General features: G+C 38.9%; 1 protein-coding gene across 1 annotated transcript in view; it reads left to right on the forward strand.

Annotated features, from left to right (window-relative positions):
* The window catches only part of LOC117380373 (sodium/potassium-transporting ATPase subunit alpha-1), a 32,081-nt gene that overhangs the window by 7,251 nt on the left and 4,503 nt on the right, over positions 1–20,327 (forward strand). The window contains exons 4-21 of the mRNA XM_033977178.2: positions 247–348; positions 2,074–2,175; positions 2,251–2,364; positions 3,571–3,705; positions 4,954–5,071; positions 6,040–6,308; positions 7,665–7,973; positions 8,905–9,039; positions 9,199–9,391; positions 9,979–10,154; positions 10,233–10,369; positions 11,691–11,841; positions 12,419–12,742; positions 12,848–12,971; positions 13,386–13,531; positions 14,553–14,683; positions 15,238–15,339; positions 17,877–17,968. Coding sequence (XP_033833069.1) covers positions 247–348; positions 2,074–2,175; positions 2,251–2,364; positions 3,571–3,705; positions 4,954–5,071; positions 6,040–6,308; positions 7,665–7,973; positions 8,905–9,039; positions 9,199–9,391; positions 9,979–10,154; positions 10,233–10,369; positions 11,691–11,841; positions 12,419–12,742; positions 12,848–12,971; positions 13,386–13,531; positions 14,553–14,683; positions 15,238–15,339; positions 17,877–17,968 — 2,860 coding nt within the window. The remainder of the gene's footprint in view (positions 1–246; positions 349–2,073; positions 2,176–2,250; positions 2,365–3,570; positions 3,706–4,953; positions 5,072–6,039; positions 6,309–7,664; positions 7,974–8,904; positions 9,040–9,198; positions 9,392–9,978; positions 10,155–10,232; positions 10,370–11,690; positions 11,842–12,418; positions 12,743–12,847; positions 12,972–13,385; positions 13,532–14,552; positions 14,684–15,237; positions 15,340–17,876; positions 17,969–20,327) is intronic.

A 20,327-nucleotide genomic window follows, 5' to 3' on the forward strand; every position in this document is an offset into this window, starting at 1 on the left:
ATGCACACTTGCTTACTATATATACATGTGCCTTTGACTAGATAGAAACCAAAACAAAGCTGAATATGGATGAGTAAAGAGCACAGACTCGCTCTACTTGTTTTTTATAGAGTTCTCTGTAGTTTACATAGGCCTCCTGACATGTGCGCCTGCAGGGACTGTTAGCATAGCTTTCCTTTCAAAGGCTTAGCGCACTACAAATGAAGGCGTGGCTTTCACAGTGTTGTTTTCTTTGGCTCTCCGCAGGGTCTGTCCTCATCCCGGGCCAAGGAGATCCTCGCCAGGGACGGCCCCAACGCGCTCACCCCTCCCCCCACAACCCCTGAATGGGTCAAGTTCTGCAAACAGGTAAAGCTGCTGTTTGTAAAGGGAAAGTTAAAGGTCCTATAATACGCAAAACTGACTCTTGTGAGGTTTTAGCCATGTTACAATGTTGTTCCGCTCCAAAAACATACCTGGAGATGTGTTTAGTTTCATTCACATATGTTGTTGAGTACTCCTGGATTGTTTGTCTGTTTACATCCCAAAAGCTCAAAACGCTCTGTTCCACCTTGTGATGTCATTTAGTGGTACGTTTAAGGTTAACAGCTAATTGTAGGCTAGACTGCTACATACTGCAACACACTAGAATAACCATAAATTATGGTTTTCAAAAAATATTTTAGTTTTACCCTTTGTTTAGTTGAGATTGCCACAGAAAGTTTACAACACCTGCTGGTTCACTGAGAAGCAAAGACGTATCAAGAAGACTAAAACAGTAGTTATAGTTTCAAAGTTTGACACATCCAAATAAGCAAAATGATTCTAGTGAAGGTTTATGGAGTTTAAAAAACACAGTGCAGCACTTCCTGTATTACCACTTGATGACATCACAAGGTGGAACAGAGTGTTTTCATTTTGAGAGAGGAACATATGTGCCTAAATCTGTAGGGTTTGTGTGTTAAACATGTGTGAATGAAACAAAACACAACTCCAGGCATGTTTGTAATGAGGAAACAACATGATAAAAACAGATAAAAACTAGCTTAGTACACGCCCTTTAAAGTGCAAAATATTGATCATAGTTTTACATGGCAGTTTGTGAAAAAAAAAAGTTGGAATAAACAGTACCCTCTATGTCATCAACACAAAAAATTGTATCCGAAGAATTCTGACAGTTTAATAAATATGCAATTCAGCTATTTTTATTAGTCAAATTTTTAGTCTAATGCTAAAAATTAGCATTAGCATTTCTTTACATTATGGTTGCTAAGTAGCAGTTATGGAATCAGCTCTAAATATGTCACATCTGCTGCCCATGCCCGACCAGGAAGAAAAATAAACTTCACCAAAATATAAAAAAAAATAAAAAATGTTGAGATGAGTAGTCTATAGCTTTGTCAAGTAAAAATCACTCTGGCATTTAAAGGTGAACGGTGTAACCTTTTTGGTGAAGTTTCTGCCACCTTTCACTCGTCTCTATGGCGATGTTGTTGCTTTACCTAAAATACTCCACAGCCTGGCGTTAAACTGTATCCACCCATATTAAAATAATCCCAATGGAGACAAACAGGTAACACTCCAGGTCAAGTTACGGGTCAGATCTACATAGATGTATCCACTTACAGTAGCGTAAAAATTCATGTTTTTCAATGTATTTGTAAAGAACAAAAACACTTGATATTAAATAAAGGCACCTAAGTTTATTTTGGAATCAGGCAAAAGCAATAACAGCTCCATTAAGACAACCAGGTACCAGCTCTAGCCTGTTAAACACAGTCGTTGTGTCCTTGGGCAAGACACACCCACCTTGGATAAGTCTGAATGCTGTTACTGAGAGATTAGTGGAAGTCAGTTCATCTACCACATGCCTGAAGTGAACGAAGAACACACTGTAACGCACTCTGAGAAATCTTTGCAAAGCTTGATTACTATGTGAGATCTACTGGTATTTTTTTACTGTCACACCTCAAACACAGAATATCAATTAATTTCTTGTAGTACCACATTTTAGGTTGTGTCGCAACTTGTCCATCTCAAAGTCACGCTCAGAGCTGACAAAAAGTTTCTAATTCACATGTCTCCGTGTTCCAGCTTTTTGGTGGTTTCTCCATGCTGCTGTGGATCGGTGCCATTCTGTGTTTCCTCGCTTACGGTATTCAAGCTGCATCTGAAGACGAGCCCGCCAATGACAACGTGAGGCTACTTCTCGTGCATAAAGGTTTAAATTGTTCAGAAAAGTTCAAATTCATCTTTTGTGTTTTTCTCCAGTTGTACTTGGGTGTTGTGCTTTCTGCTGTGGTCATCATCACTGGCTGCTTCTCCTACTACCAAGAGGCCAAGAGCTCCAAGATCATGGACTCCTTCAAGAACCTGGTGCCACAGGTAAAATACAAGTCTGACTTCCTGTTTTACGAGCAGAAAGTAGACGCTTGTTGTCATTTATAGTCTTTTTTTCTGTTAAAATGCAAATCAAACACACTGTACCTGTTTTTTTACTGTCTCAAAATGACAGTTTCCAGTGGTCCAAAGTTATTCTTGTCTTTCCTAACACATTCCTACCATCCTAATTACTCACCGTGATTAGTTTATAAGCGCTTTTCACAACCGTGACAGTAATGCTAACAGCAACTAGCATGCTAACAACACACATCCTCATTATCAGACTATATAACACTTTATAATTCTTATTTAGCTTTGTTTATACAAGGGAGTCCAATGAGAGAACTTGGTCTCTCTTTTTTATGGGTATCCTGTTCAAAACGCAATACAAAAATGAAAGAAATCAAGTATATATGAGTAAATAAATTCTTAAAAAACATAAAAAATAGGTGCAGATGTGTGTATAAAAGTTTGTTAGCATCCAATTTTGCTTTAGTTGGCTGCAGACAGTACACAGCTGACTTATTTTGACCTCAAGAGCTGCTTACATAATATATATCCGCACTTTGTATCTGTAAGTATGCTCAAATACCTGGAAAAAATCAGATGCAGGCCGTTTAAATCCAAGAATGTGTGCAACTCAGCATCAGCGCTACAATTTTTAGCTTTAAATGCTAACCAAATCAACTCGCTTACAGTATATACCATATATTTGTAGTTAAATTACAAATATATAAGCAACAAGGACTTTGCTCATACCAACGGACTAACTTCACTCCATAATAAAACATTTTGTAGCTCTCACAGTCATACTTTTTTTCCTGTCACAGATTATAACCTAAAAAAAACAAGCTAGTCTTTGGGATGTAGGCTGTAATTTTGTTTTTGCTTATTTTGACCTGTTCAGAGTTTATGTAGCGGCTTATTGCCCAGTGCAATTGAATAGCCCTAATCAGAGTCCAAAACGTCCAATTTTGAAATCCTGTTAGTAGTGGTAGTAGACAGTAGTAGTTAGTTTTCTAGACCTGCATGTAAACGTAATGAAAGTAGGGATTATGCAAAAGAGTGTAATCCTTACTTGAAATTGCACTGCTGTCAAATTTGGCGTTGCTCACTGGATTCCTGCTGCTTAGGATAAAGCCCACATTTCACTTGTTTAGCACTCCGGCGCTAACAGCTTTTGACGGGTTCCTCTCTTTGATCTCGTAGCAAGCCCTGGTGGTCCGTGACGGCGAGAAGAAGAACATCAACGCAGAGGAGGTGGTGGTTGGAGACCTGGTGGAGGTGAAAGGAGGAGACAGGATCCCAGCTGATCTCAGGATCGTCTCTGCTCACGGCTGCAAGGTCTGTACAGAAACAATCACAAATAGAGTCAAAGAGGGAGAATTATGCAAAATTGACTTTTTTTTCTACCATGTTATAACGTTGTCCCTCATGAAAAACATGTCTGAAGAGGTTTTAGACGTCATCCATGCATGTTTGAGTAATTTAGTGATCTCTCCCAGGCCCTATTCAAACCCATCCTTAACAGTATGATCCTACCCAAAGCTCAGCCCACACACCTACGTTAAGCCTGTCACAGTAATCAATATATCGAGTTAACGTTCAATATATGAAAGCTGGAACAATATATTTTGGGGCTCAAAATGTTATCCTGTGTACAATTTCTTTGAAAAAGTCAGTATTTTTGTTGTAATATGATAACATTTGAGTTTCAGAGGGTTGAAAAAGCAACCTATGTACCTAACTATTGTTTCATTTAGCTATTTATTTGTTGCAGCTCTGGCCCTTGTCTATTTAAAACTGGTATCTTGCATTATTGTTATTATACCAGTGACAAAAAGTAGTAACAGTATTATCGTTTATCACAGTATATCTCTGTTTTGTTAGCGTGACAGGTCTACCCATGCTCCCGCACTTAGATTTTTCCAGAAATATACAAAAGCAGGATACAAAATAATACACCACAACTTCAAAAACCTGATGCGATGTGCAGTAGTTTCATCTGCAGAATGTTAGCTGTTAATACCCCTAGAAGTGTAATACCTCTGCTTTAATGATGAAACAAATAGTCACAAATATATATAATATAATATATTGAAAAGAGCTTGACATCGGACAGAAGACACAATTACTACACAAAAAATAAATGTTGACTTGAGAAAACGTATTAAGTCTTTGTATTCCAACTATATATGTTGTTATTTGAACAAAGAATTTTGAGTTTTCACAAAAATTTACTAAACATATCCTTTTGATCAACTTAAAAGAATTAAAATAAAAAAAAACACAATACATTTATTTAAAGAGGACAACTGAAGTCAACTTTTTAGAGTGCAGGCGTAACCCAATAGCAAAACTGAAAGAAAAAAAAAAACACGCACACAAAAAAACACTCCCTTCTTGTTAGTCTAAACTATGAATAACTATGGCTATAAATTAAAAATGTCTAGCAAGAGAAACATAAGTATTATATACTTTAAATAACATCACGTTGCATTATAACACAAATAAACAAGAACAGATGTCCACGTTTTACTGTGTACTTAAGTTATATATGAAAAATGCTTATAATATTTCATGTGTACACAGGTGGATAACTCTTCCCTCACTGGTGAATCCGAGCCCCAGACCCGTACTCCAGACTTCTCCAACGAAAACCCTCTGGAGACGAGGAACATCGCGTTCTTCTCTACTAACTGTGTTGAAGGTATAGTCATATGTCCATGTTAACTCTGACACATCAAGGGTTGTGAAACCAAAAGGCGTGAGTGACATACTGCTAACTTTACAGGAAGGCAAAAACACTTCTTAGAAAAGCTTGGTTTGTACTGATAAATTTTGCGTTAACAACAATTTTTAAAGCTTACTGTGTAATGTTTAGCCAAAAACTAGACTAAAATAAATGATTGCAATGATAAACTGACTTATTTGGCCTGAAAGTGGGCTTTCTCCTGCTTGTTTCCATGGAAATGTTGTTTCTTTGGCTATAATTTTCCACAGTAAGACGTGTCACTATAATCACTATATCAACTTATTGTTCAATATGTGAAAGCTGGAATAATACTTTTTTGGGGTCAGTATTTATCGAGGGTAGTTTTTCTTTGCGCTACTGGAAAATATTTGGTAATTTTCCAACTATCTGATAATTTTTAAGCTGTAAAAGTTGGAATTAATAACTATGACTCATTACAGATGCAATCTAAGTACTAAAGTGTTTCATTCAGCTGTTTATTTACTGCAGCTCATGTTTTTTTTTTAGCAATATTGTAGGTTTATAATAGTTTTTGTGGCGTAAATCAACTCTTGGGTTTTTGTATCAGTGGCATAAATCAGTTTCAATATTATCATTTATCGTCTCTGTTTACTTTAGCGATATATCAAACTTCAGAATGTGTTATCGTGACAGGTCTATGGAGAATGTCCCACTTTTTGTCCCATGGAATTATGCAGGGCAGGTCCAGAAAGTATCACGGCATTGCTTTAACACATATACTAAGTTACAAGTTTTTAAAATTGAAAATATAGTCAATTTGGGACCAACTTTTCAATCCATTTTTGAAACGATTATGTAGCAATTATATGCACCAATTACTCATTTGATATAAATTACTTAAATGGATACAATTTCCCCAAAATGTCCCTTTTATTTAATCTTCCTTGTGTCTTTTTTACCAGGTACTGCCAGAGGAGTGGTCATTAACACTGGAGACCGCACAGTCATGGGTCGCATTGCTACTCTGGCCTCTAGTCTGGAGGGAGGAAAGACGCCCATCGCCAAAGAGATCGAGCATTTCATCCACATCATCACCGGAGTGGCCGTGTTCCTGGGAGTGTCCTTCTTCATCCTGTCCCTCATCCTCGGATACGGCTGGTTGGAAGCTGTCATCTTCCTCATCGGTATCATCGTCGCCAATGTGCCTGAAGGACTGCTGGCTACTGTCACTGTAAGTATCTAATGTCAGTGAAAAGGTTGCATCGACTTATTAGAATTTGGTTGTCAATGTTTCAGAAGAAAGTAATCTCCAAACAAATCACCCACAAATGTTTTACCTGTTTTATAGTTTAAAAAAAACATGAAATAAGTTTGTGTTTCATGCCAATAGGCCCAACAATGACATATTAAAGATAAACTATGTCAAAACATTTACATTTTCAATCTTAACATAATTTAAATCATATAAAAATCATACTGATACTTTGCAGCTGGAGGTGTTCTACATGTACCTCTATGGTGGAATGTTCAGCAGTTACCATGGAGACACAGCACCCACATTAACTAACTCTGTCAAAAGTTTTAAGATAGTCTGAAAAATACAAAATGTCACCTTTTTTTTCAACTAAAAAGGTGACAGTGACTGAAAAACTGTTGGCTAATGCTAGCTAGCTTGTTTACCTAGCATTAGCCAACTGTAAATTTATGTGTGAGACTTGTTTAACAGCACAAATCATCTCATCTGTTGTAGTTCCAAAAAAAACCCCAGCTCTTTCTGGTGAGATTGGGTTAAAATAAAACTCAGATTAAAGTCTAATAGAGCTTCTGACAAAGTAGTGCCTTTAGTTAGCATCACATCCCCAGGGAAAGTCGGTGACATCAGCTGCAAAGTATCAATAGAGGTATTTAGAGGAGTTGTGGCCTATTTTATTTCAGTAGCAGTTTGTTCTGCTTTGAGAAATGTAAATAACTTCAAATAGCCTTTAGCTTTTACGCAACTCAGAGCAGTGCATTAAATCAAATGAAATGGCTAAGAGTTGTTATTGTGAGTTATATTATGCTTCCCCACCAGGCACTGGAGTTGTGTTGTTTCATTCACACATGTTTTAGTCATCCTTTACTATTAGTCTGTTTACGTTTCCAAAGCTCAAAATGCTCTGTTCCACCTTATGATGTCATCTAGTGGTAGTTCTCAACAGCTGCCTTTTACCTTTTATTTAGTAGAGAGCAGCAATTCCAGGGCTAAAATTATCCAAATGATCCTAGTGAAGGTGTATGGAGTTTAAAAATGCAGTGGAGCACTTCCTGTATTACCATATGACATCACAAAGTGGAACAGAGTGTTTTCATTTTGAGAGAAGAACTCAACCTAAATATGCAGGATTTGTGTGTTAAACGTGTGTGAATGAAACAAAACACAACTCTGTATGTTTTCAAAGAGGAAACATAATAACAAAGATCAGAAAATAACGTAATATTGGCTCTTTACTTCCTCCGCTGAAATTGCAATTCCAGATGTTTTATTTTCAGACACTGTAAAGGTCTATAATAGAGTTTCCTTGGCTAACTGTTATAAATGTGTCCCCAGGTGTGTCTGACTCTGACGGCCAAGCGCATGGCCAAGAAGAACTGCCTGGTGAAGAACCTGGAGGCTGTGGAGACCCTCGGCTCCACCTCCACCATCTGCTCCGACAAGACGGGCACCCTGACCCAGAACAGGATGACCGTGGCCCACATGTGGTTCGACAACCAGATCCACGAGGCCGACACCACCGAGAACCAGAGCGGCACCTCCTTCGACCGCAGCTCCGCCACGTGGGGAGCTCTGTCCAGGGTCGCCGGCCTCTGCAACCGCGCCGTGTTCCTGGCTGACCAAAGCAATGTCCCCATCCTTAAGGTGAGATATGTTTTTATTGAGCTGATAAAACATGAAGCGAAAGAGAACAGGAACAAAGAGAAAACGCCATGTAACATTCCCTGGGGGTGTGATGCTAACTGAACTCCCAACTCTGTCAAAAGCTCTATTGGACTTTAATCTGAGTCTTATTTTAACACAGTCTGACCAGAAAGAGCTGATTGGATCTACAGCAGTTCAGACGATTTGTGCTGTTAAAACAAGTCTCTCACAAATAAATTTTTTTAAGTTAGTCGCACTCACCCGTGTTGTTGAAAATAAAACACCTAAACAGGATCATGAACGCTCGTATTGATCACAGGCTCCTGAAAATGGGCTGTTTAAATCCTTTTAGTATTTTTTTCAGACAATCTTAAAACCTTTTTTGACAGAGTTTGCTAATGTGTGCGTTGTGTCAGCACGGTAACTGCTGACCATTCCACCATAGACATACACGTGGAAAACCCCTAGCGTGATGTCAGTGCACAGTATCAGTAGACCCACACACTTCCAAACCCTCTGAGGTTCTGGGAGTAAATTTCCTGTTCATTTTTCTCATAGACATTTCGAAATATGACACAGACTAAGCAGCTGTGTGGTAACTAAGGTCTATAACATGGTGCTTTTCATTAAAACTTAACTTTTTAAAACCATATGGCAAACCTTAAGTTTCAGACACAGATTTTAAATACAATTTTCGTTAGTCGTTAGTTGCTACACAGCTGATCAGGCCCGAGCAAAGAGTCCATGGAGAAAAATGAGTAGGAAATTTATTTGGAGAGCCTGGTGGGCGGTCAATGTTGAACTGTTAAATATGCAACTACCCTGCAGAGAACAACAGATTTACTATGGAGAATATAAAATCACTATTCCTTTCAGCAGTTGTATAACTGAATTGTGTTTAATTTGTTCTTTCTGTAACTTTAATCCGCAGAGAGATGTTGCTGGTGATGCTTCAGAAGCTGCTCTCCTCAAATGTATTGAACTGTGCTGTGGATCTGTTGCTGGCATGAGAGATAAATACCCCAAAGTCGCTGAAATTCCCTTCAACTCCACCAACAAATACCAGGTAACACTATTTTATTTTACTATCATTCTTATTTATTTATTATTATTATTATTATTATTATTATTATTATTAATTTATTTATTTTTTAATTTATTATCCCTAACATCATGCATCCATTATGGTGGACCTAACCAATATTTTTCACTTTATTGTCCTCAGCTCTCCATCCACAAGAACTCCACGGCCGGAGAGACCAAGCACCTGCTGGTCATGAAGGGAGCCCCAGAGAGGATCCTGGACCGCTGCTCCACCATCCTGCTCCAGGGCAAAGAACAGCAACTGGACGACGAGATGAAAGACGCCTTCCAGAACGCCTACGTAGAGCTGGGAGGTCTCGGAGAAAGAGTTTTGGGTATGTCTGAAGTTTTGATATCTGGCTCAAATATGTTGCAAATGGATATATTCTTTCCTCATCAAATATGTACTTCATGGCTGCTTGTTTGATGAATCTTGTGCATTAAGTTCGCTTCCGAAAACTATCACAAAAACATTGAAATTTCCCAGGATTGTTGTGTCACAGCTACAAATTCTAAATATGAAAGTCTATAAATAATCTCCAGACTTGTTCTTTGCATTTCTGTGGTCAAATCGCATTCATTACTACTGCATGCTTATATTAATGTTGAGGCATGTTCCCTAATTAGATAACATTGGCGTTTCTTCCTGTGGTAATTCCCACTGCGGACAGTAGATGGAGCCATATATCACAGTCCAATAAAGGGAGATGAAAAATAACGTGTTTTCTGTACTTGGTCATTATTTTGTAAAACATGAAATACCAAAGCAAAGGTACTCAGAGCATGTTTAAAGGCCAATAATGATACAAAAAATGCATAAATAGATTAACAATATAGAAATGTGATCAAATAAATAAAAGCAATTACAAATGGGTGTTATCACTAACTATTATAATTATTTTGTCTTCCTCTTTGTGTTCAGGTTTCTGCCACTTCAGCCTGCCCGACGACCAGTTCCCAGAGGGCTTTGCTTTCGATACCGAGGACGTGAACTTCCCCACGGAGAACCTGTGCTTCGTTGGACTTATGGCTATGATCGACCCTCCTCGTGCCGCTGTGCCTGACGCTGTGGGCAAATGCAGGAGTGCCGGAATCAAGGTAGGCAAAGTTCAACATCGCACCATCGCCAGAAATTTCACCAGTGTGTTGCTAAATGTTTTTTGTTTCTTCTGGTAGGTCATCATGGTGACAGGTGATCACCCCATCACAGCTAAGGCCATTGCCAAAGGTGTGGGCATCATCTCTGAAGGCAACGAGACTGTGGAGGACATCGCCGCTCGCCTCAATGTTCCTGTTTCTGAAGTCAACCCAAGGTAAGATCACATGCAGGATAGAGTAGAATCTAGATTACATTTAAGGACACATCTTTAATTAGATAAAGTTTCTTCATTTGAAATACACACTTTATAAACTACACATCAGTTTACAAGGAGATATTAACGCGTTGTAGCTCCCTCTGCTGTCAGCAACGGGAATGAATAGTGAGAAAATAAACAAACCCATTAGGCCCATTGAATGCTACGCTAACAGAGCAATGTGTTTGTAGTGAACACAATTTGACTGCATATTTTCACTTGTGAGGCAACAATTTGTCCGGATTACTACATAGAAAAATAAATTATAAATGCCTGGATGTTTGCAGAGTTAGTTCACTCTGCATATTCAGTTTGTCTCCCTCGTGGGTGCTCAAAAACGCTTGCCCTCACCTCTTGATGTTGCAAGTGCCTCTCTGCTTTTGAAGTGCATCTTTAACAGACTCAGTCAAATAATTTCAGTAGTAAGATTACCTATAGTATAGCGCTAACCAACATGTTTGCTGGTTGCTAATTTTTTTTTTTTAGCTCGGCTAGCTCTGCTTCGCTTCATTTCTTCTGTTTTAAGATAACAATATGGCACTGTTTTTCCATATGGATATCCATGTTAAAGGAGACTTTGGGGGCTATTTAGAAACTAAACTATAACACATGTAGATCATTATTTTTTTTGTTCTGTTCAAAACTGCAGAATTTATAAGCCCCACCTCTTTATAGCAGCAAATGACTGATTTTTATTTGCATATTTTGGTGTCGAAAAATTGTGACATTTTTGAACCCTACATGTATGACCAGAAGTAAGAATTATCTGAATAATCACAAATGAGTTCAGAGCAGTGGGCAGTGGCAGGGGATAGGTGAGCTCTCAAATCTGAAATGCAGAATAATACAGGATTACTCAAACGTTCCTGAAATTACTGAAATACAACTAATTACGAGGGAACACAGTTAAAACCTAGTGATTTTAAATATGTCCCCTTTAAGGTATATATAATTTTATAATTGTATTTTTAAGTATGCATAAAATAATCCCTTTAAGCGGACAGACTGCTAATTCATCCATTCAGCGCTAGTATTAAAATGTAATCAGGGTTTGGCTAACAAAGCTTGGTCTCCACTGAGCCAAAAGGCTTTTACCAGTCATTTACTGCAGAGAAATAAATCTTCATGGACTGCTGGCTTCACACTTCCTCATCAGCAAATTTACTCAGAACAGTCGCCAATCTCGTCTGCCCCAATCCCCAGAGAATAATTAAAATGAAAGGAGTTTACCCTTGCCAATATATTACTTTAATCAGTTTTGGTCTTCTCTCCTCCTTAGGGATGCCAAGGCCTGCGTGGTGCACGGGGGTGAGCTCAAAGACATGACCACAGACCAGCTTGATGACATTCTTAAACACCACACGGAGATTGTGTTTGCCAGGACCTCACCACAGCAGAAGCTCATCATCGTGGAAGGATGCCAGAGACAGGTTAGCATGGCACAGAGTGGAACATTATAGAGTTAGCAAACAAGATCTATTATGTATGTCATAGCATTTATCCCTGTGATTTATTAAACTAAAATTCAGTAGCAACAAACATTCCCTAAATATTTCTCAAATATCTCAAAGGAAGGATGTTGAGGCTGGATCAAATCAAGGGTTGAGAATCAAAATGGTGTAAGACTTTGGGTAAAATATGTGAATTCCTAAATCATCTCATCAAAAATATAATTTTGATGAGATGCTTTATTCTCTCGTAAATCATTCACTAATCAATTTATTAGTACATGTTTTATTTGCTCAGACCTTTTTAGTGCAAAAGGTTCATAAAACCACCATAGAATTCTACTCAGACATATTGCTTGCAGAGTTGGTGTCAAAAAGGTGGAAGTTACCTCACTGTCGAATTAAAACAATTATACAAGCATTGTATGTTATATGAAATGAAATGTTATACTACATGCTCGGCTCTGTTTGTGAATATCTAACCTTTTGGATAAACTTTTAGTATTACCCTTTTTAGTTTCTGATACATTTCTTACACCTCTCCTCATCCTCTGTTCAGGGAGCCATCGTGGCAGTGACAGGTGACGGTGTGAACGACTCTCCCGCCCTGAAGAAGGCCGACATCGGTGTTGCCATGGGTATCGCCGGCTCAGACGTGTCCAAACAGGCCGCAGACATGATCCTGCTGGACGACAACTTTGCCTCCATCGTTACCGGAGTGGAAGAAGGCCGTCTGATCTTTGACAACCTCAAGAAGTCCATCGCCTACACTCTGACCAGCAACATCCCCGAAATCTCTCCTTTCCTCCTCTTCATCATCGCCAACATCCCTCTGCCACTCGGAACTGTCACCATCCTCTGTATCGACCTGGGAACTGACATGGTAGGAGTTGCTCTGTGGATTCGCCGTCTTGACCAATATCTCTTGACAGTCTGTGCTCATTCTGGCCGGGTTTGTGCTGCAAATTGACTGTGACTTTATTTCCAGGTCCCCGCTATCTCCCTGGCTTACGAAGCAGCTGAGAGCGACATCATGAAGAGACAGCCCAGAAATCCAAAAACAGATAAACTCGTGAACGAAAGACTTATCAGTATAGCATATGGACAAATTGGTAAGTGCTTTGGGCAAAGGCCACTGAAATTGCTACTCACATCAAACCAAAAGCAGAGATACAGGGGGTAGTAGCCTAATAATAAGTTAGAGTACATTAAAATTATCTGGATCAAATAACAAAAAACATAAATTGATGTAATAAGACTCAAATATACACAAATTTGCTCTGTAGTTACTTGCGATAAATAGCAGCCACATGCCACATTTGGATCAGCTTTGTGTTGTTTTATTTTTGTTTAAAGGAAATTAATACTGTTTTCAGCCTCTGATATTGATTGATATTGGGTATTGGCAGATTCTTAAAGCTATAGTATCAAAATTGGGATCATATAAAAACTGCATCAATGAATACCTACAAACTAGGCTACTTCCCTGTAAATACTTAAACTCTTCTCCTTTTTGATTTGTCCAGGTATGATGCAGGCCACAGCTGGGTTCTTCACATACTTCGTAATCCTGGCAGAAAATGGCTTCCTGCCCATGGACCTGCTGGGCATCCGAGTTTTCTGGGACGACAAATACGTCAACGACCTGGAGGACAGCTACGGGCAGCAGTGGGTGGGTTTTCAGCACACTGCAAAACATATCTGGCACGAACTGTAGTTATTTTACTTGGTTTATGACATTTTCTAACTGGTCTCTTGACATATTGCCTCAAAATCAGACATTATTTCACCAGTGTGGTAACTACCCAATTTGTGAATTAGCTATAAATAAAAGGAGATGTATTGAAACAAGATTTAAACACCTTTAAACAGAGCAAATAAAATGCCTGACAAGTAAATAAATCTAAACTAGTTAAAACTACTTAAATCAAGACTATACTTTGAATAGGCTCTATGCACAGCAGCACGCTAGCTCGCAAAGCTAACAGTCACTTTTATTAAAATCGGAAAACGTAAATTAAGCAACCTATTAAAATTCTAATTAATTAAAGAAACAACCTAATTATTTCATATGTAGAATACTTCAGTTTGTTATGTTGTTTTGATATGTATTCTGCCTCAAAGTTAGCATTAGCGTTAGCATTAAGACACAAACATCTGTCTCTCTAAACACAATGTGCTAAACTCAAGTGTCCTCCGGTGAAGTACTCATTTTATTTGTCGTTTTTTTACATGTTTTCAGTTACATCCCCCCGCAGCTCCCTGTCCACTGCCTGATCTTTACATATTTATTCATTTTAGCGTGACTTTGCAAAAACCTCATAGAGACACAATTGGACAGGAAGTAGTGACGCAGACAGTGAGGTTGCCAGGCGCTGTTCTGCACAGAGCCAATTCATTCTTGCAAGTCATTTTTATTGAGATACTTGGAAGCAGCCATCTTAAATACATTGGAAGAATTTGATCTGCTTTAAGTAATAGATGCCAATAGACTAGAGTATGAGTATGTTCTTCCTGTTTCAGATTTAATCATATATTTTTAGCACTTCATTTTCATATTGTCAAATGCACTCAAATCAAAAGTAATTCTCTTGATTAAAAAAATAACATGAATGCTTAATAGTGTAGAGCAGCTTGTGTTTCTATGTGCCCAACAGTACAGTAAACCTCACTTTATATCATTGTTTTTTCAGACATATGAGCGCAGAAAGATCGTAGAGTTCACCTGCCACACGGCCTTCTTCACCAGCATCGTCATCGTGCAGTGGGCCGATCTCATCATTTGTAAAACCAGGAGGAACTCCATTCTCCAACAGGGAATGAAGTAAGTTCAACGCAATCAGACATAACTCCTGATCAGTGTTCATTTTTATGTAGACAACACATTTTAAATTGGCTTATTTAATTGCGAAGTTCCTGTCTTTTTGTTTCTAGTCTAGTTTTTCATGACAAAATGACATGCAAATTTGGTTGAACAGATGTTTTGAGAGAGGCAACTTGTTCTCATTTGTTCCTTCTGTTTATATTTGTTGTCAACATTTAGTTAGTTGCATTCCCGTCTAGAATTCTTACTTTACGATTGAAGGGATGGGGCCTTTATAGGTGTTTGTCCACTGATCTGAAGGTTGGGAGTTCGAATCTCACTCTTGACATAAGCATCATGGTGTATGAAGGTGGCAAAGCGCTATTTAAAAATGTTTACCATTTACAGCAAATTCCACCATAGATTTTCAAGTTTAAACTATTGGATTGTAGAATATTCTGATGTCACTTGAACCCAACCTCTTATAGCTCACAGTTTTGTCCCTAAAGGATTACTTTGAGAAACATAATACGACAAAATGCCCTGGTCCTCATTATTATGTGCTTGTTTTACAGGAACCGAATCCTGATCTTTGGGCTGTTTGAGGAGACCGCTCTGGCAGCCTTCCTCTCATACTGTCCTGGTATGGACGTGGCCCTCAGAATGTACCCTCTCAAGTAAGTCACACACAGAGCTGTTGTTTTCAGCTAAGAGTCCATTTTCTATGATTATATATATATTTGTCTTGGTTTGAGCCCTTGCAGGTTAGTGTAGACCATAGACTCTATATATAAATGGACGTAGCTAACCTGCTAGCCGCTCCGTTCCAAATATGAAGTGAGCATGGGCATGCATCTGGCTCCATCAACTCTGGCCCCAACTCACTTTCTATTGAAAAACTGCCACCCCTCTTTCTCTAACTGCTGCTGTGTCAGGCTCATCATTTTCGCCTTAAAACATTCACATTAATCTGCGCTACATAATCCTGGTGTTTTTATTTTTGCTATTTTATCCATAAATCATTAATAACAGACCAGTGAGGCACCTTTTTTCCTGCGGTTGCTTTCGTTAGCGTTAGCAACAGGTTTGATTGCCAGGTTTGCTAAGCGCCCACATCTGCTGAACCAGTGATGCAGGCGGGACGGGGCATTACCTTCAATAGCTTCACTCCGGATTGGCTCTTTGGTTGCTATGATACTCGGGGTCGGGATTCCAAATGTGAAACTCCAAATTCCAAAATGTCTCACTCACTTAATCCACTTCTTTATACAGTCTGTGGTTTAGACTTGGTTTGGTCTTGTTCTAGTCCTGGTCTAGTCCATTTTCACTTCAGGTTTAGTCCCCATTTTGGTATGATAGTTCCAGTTTGGTCAGGGTACATAATATTAATAACCCATTTTATTTTTTCAATACGCATAGTATCACAAAGTACTTACAAACTTTGACTATGTGCTAGCTAGGAGCCCAATCACTGCTTTCAGGTTCATCTACCTATTTATTTACACACAGTTACTTTCAAATGATCTATGTAAAAACAATATGCTACCAACCAAAGAGATGCTAACCCTTAATAGCTTCAAACACTCCACTCCCATCACCTAATTACGCTGCTATTTGTGTTCCTGTTGATTTACGACGGTGTATTAATACGCCTCACACTGATGAATAATTCTACCGCATTTGAAAATAGTAATCCATAAAATCCTATTTGTGCTAATGTGCCCATATTAGCCGTCGTGTTAGCCTGGCAGCGCTATGCTAGTTTGATCCTATTTACAGACGGGAGGTATTCATCTCCACTCTCTTTCATCTTTGTTATTATCAGTTAGAGAAGCGGATGGATAATATGATGTGTGGAGTTAGTTATAACAGAGTGTTTTTCCAAAGAGAGGTGTGCGCTAGCTAAAGCTCATTAGCGCAGGAGCTTCAAATGGCAGATCATTAGCATAGCCGCACTCTGCTCCTCTCCTCTTTCGCTCCTGTCTTTGTCTCTGCTCCCTTTTAACCTCTCTCGTCTCTCTTTGTCTCTCTCTTCCTTATCGTTTCTCCTCTCCTTTCTTTTTCTTTCTCTCTCCCTCTTTCCTCTCCTCCCTCCCCTTTCGCCCTCTCTCATCTCCTCCTATCCACTCTTCTTTCTCTCTCCCTCTTTCCACTCCTCTCTTCCCTTTTACCCTCTTTCATCGCTTCATAATTTTTTCCTTGTCTTTTATCACTTCATCCTCCCTTCTTCTCTCTTCTATCAATCCCTCTATCCCATATGTCCTCTCTTCCTCTGCTTTCTCTCTCTCTTGTTTCCTCTCTCCTCCTCCCTCCCCTCCTGTCTTCCTTTAAACCTCTCATCTCATCCTTTTTTCTTTGTCTCCCTCCTCCCGCCCTTCCTTTCACCCTCTCTCATCTCCTCCTCATTTTATCTCCCTTCTCTGCCTCTTTTCTCTCCTATCGTTTTCTGTCCCTCTCTCCTCCCATCCATTCATTTGTTCCTGTCGCCCTCTCTCGTCACCACTCACCCTTTCTTCTTCTTTTTTCTTTCTTTCTTTTTTCTTTCTTTCTCTCTCCCTCTTTCCTTTCCTCTTTTACTCTCTTGTATCTCTTCATCATTTTTACTTTTCTTTCTTTTACCACTTTATCTTCTCTACCTCTTTCTTCTGTTGTTCCCTCTATCCATGCTATGTCTTCCATTCTATCTCTCTTTTGCTGTCTTTCACTCTCTCCCCTCACTTCTTGTCTTCTTTTCAACCTGTCATCCCCGGTCTTTCTCTCTCTCATCTCCTCCTTTCCTTTCTTCTGCTCTCTCTCTATCATCCTACTTCCTCTCCTCTTCTCTCTCCCTCAGTCATCTCCTCTTATCCTCTGCCCGTCTCCTCCCTCGCTCATCTCTTTCTTTCAACCCTACTGATGTTTTTTCATTTCCTCTTGTCGTCATCCCATCTCCTCTCATCCTCTCCCCTCCATCTCACTCAACCCTTTGTCTTTCTCTGCACTGTCCTTCATCTTCTTCTTCACTCTTCCTCTACCCCTTCTTCTTCACTCTTCTTCTTCACTCTTCTCCTTCTCCGCTCTTACGTTTTCTTATTTGGACAGTACATAGTAATACAATCTATTGCATTTGCAGAGGCTAATGGTTAAACATAAAAAATAAATATACTTTTCTGGTTTATATTTGTAAATTCATTTACTTTTTTTTTTTAATGAAATTGTATGTTTTGTTCTTCAGACCAAGCTGGTGGTTCTGTGCCTTCCCATACTCCCTTCTCATCTTCTTATATGATGAAGCCAGAAGATATATCCTCCGACGCAACCCTGGAGGTAAGTCCAGCTGTTTTTTAAATATATTTGACCTGAAGTTACAAAAAATATATCTGTATGTATTTCTTAATGCACAAAAATATAACCTATTAAACAGCGGTGGAAGATAACGAAATACAAATAGTAAAGTGCTGTACTTAAGTACAAGAGTTTTAGGTATCGGTACTTCACTTTAATTTTACAGTGGATATTTTTTACTTTTATTTCACTACATTTTTGAGCTAGACTGAAAAGTAAAAAGTAGTTTTCATATGATTTGAGGGGTTGTTTTTATCATGTTCGTGTTCTGTCTAAAGTTTTTGAGTTCAAGCTTCGGCTTTGAGCAAAACAAAAATAAATACATGAAATTCATCCACTACTGCTACTAAATCATAATATTCTTAGTGTAAATCGACAAACCTTTGCAGTGTAGAGACGTCTGATCTTATGGCCTTAGTGAATTATGGGTAATTAAATTGATTATTTTTAATAATAAAAAAAAAAAAATTGAAATCACTGATGAGCCGAACCACTGCCCTCTGGTGGTCTGTAGGGATTAAGCAGAACTAACTTCTGCTTTCGTAAAAAAAAATACTACACTGAGTAATAGAAGCGAATTGTGCAGTTCAGATACATATCTGGTGAAAATATTTGGACTTTAAAAACACAAAGGAGCTTCATAGTGTCGGTATAATGCAGTATGTAACTTTTCTGATGGAAGGTCGACATGATAGTCACAAGGGACATGCTATTGCTTTGCCTGGAATGCCCCACAGTATGGCATTAAACATTTACATCCATGAAAACAAATCAGGTCATACTTTGAGGTCAAGTTACAGATCAGGTCTGTGGAAAGGTAGTGCAAGTAAGAATACATACTTGTTTTTCAATCAAAAGACTTGCAAAATTAGCTGTTAACTAGAAAACTATCGCTTCATGGAGGTGGAATAGAACATTTTGAGCTTGAGATGTAGACAGATTAATAATGCAGGATTACACAAACACATATGAATGAAACAAAACACAACTCAGGGTACGTTTTTGATGAGGTAACAACATTATAACATGGCTTAAAGCTCACGTGAGTCAATTTTGTAATATAGGACATTTAATAGCATACTGTGGAACATTCTAGAGAAAGCAGTAACATCTCCATGGAGACAAACAGGCCAAAAAAAGTTACATAATCCACCTTTAGTGAACAAACAATGAATAACGAAGTAACCGTTTCTGACATTTAGTGGGTCTATTTTTAACCCGGTCCCTAAGGAGACTCTTATACAGGGCTGTGGTGAGTATTCAAACGCCTGTAGCCCGGTGAATCAGGTGTACGCCATATCCACCGGCTCGGCTTACTGCGCATGCTAACTCTCCCCTCACGTTCATTATCTCGACCGCCCAACCGCGTCCCCGCTCAGACCCGGGAATCATGTGGCAGATGCCCAGGCCCCTGCGGGATTTCAACCCTCAACCCCCCCCCCCCAGCCTTTGTCAAACGCCGCAGTGAAAGCGAAAACAGAAGAGAACCCGCGCTATAGTCAGGCAGTGCACATCAGTGAACATGCTAAGCCAATGGATGTGATGTGGAACGATGGCACGCGATGTTAAGGGTCACATGGTAAGGACTTATGGCTCTGGTCAAATGGAAACACTATTTTATTTTATTTTATTAAATGTTTACCTCTTCATTCAGTTAACAGAAATGAGATCATCATTCTGTTCTTTTTCACTGTAATTTTATAACTTTTGCTTGAAATTTAGAATCCATAATCCAACCCAAGCAGGGATGTTTTTAGGTAAGGGGAAAATATATGCAGTATATCCTGTTTGGGTCCACTATAGACAGTGCCTCTCAAAACTTTTACTCCAAGTGTCAACAAAGAAAAGATTTGGCTGTCCAAGTATCACCAGATCTAAACCAGGTCTATAAACGGACTATTCCAGGACTAATCTAGGTCTAAAAATGAACTAGACTGTTTCCATTGTAGTTCTAAATAAGAAGGGAAAAGGACAGAAAAGTTGATAAAGTGAACTCTAAATGAGCCAAACCCACAAACGGAAGAGTTATCCAAACACCACCTGAAGGAGCTTGCATACCACCAGTGGAACATGGACCACCAAACATCAATTTAAAAACACAAACTAAAAACCCCCAACAGTTTTACAAAGCACTATCAGCAATTACTTTATCGTCAAAGGACATTTATTGTGCAAAATGTACTTTTTTTTAACCTCTTACCATGTTATAACATTGTTCTCTCATCAAGAACATACCTGGAGTAGTATTTTTTTTAAAAAAAGATCCTTTGCCTCTGAGCTTCAGAAAACACGCAATTTGAATATTCCCAAGATTGTTACGTCATAGGTCAAAACCCTGTGC

The sequence above is a fragment of the Periophthalmus magnuspinnatus genome, chromosome 2 (genome assembly GCF_009829125.3).
Source record: "Periophthalmus magnuspinnatus isolate fPerMag1 chromosome 2, fPerMag1.2.pri, whole genome shotgun sequence".
NCBI lineage: Eukaryota > Metazoa > Chordata > Actinopteri > Gobiiformes > Gobiidae > Periophthalmus > Periophthalmus magnuspinnatus.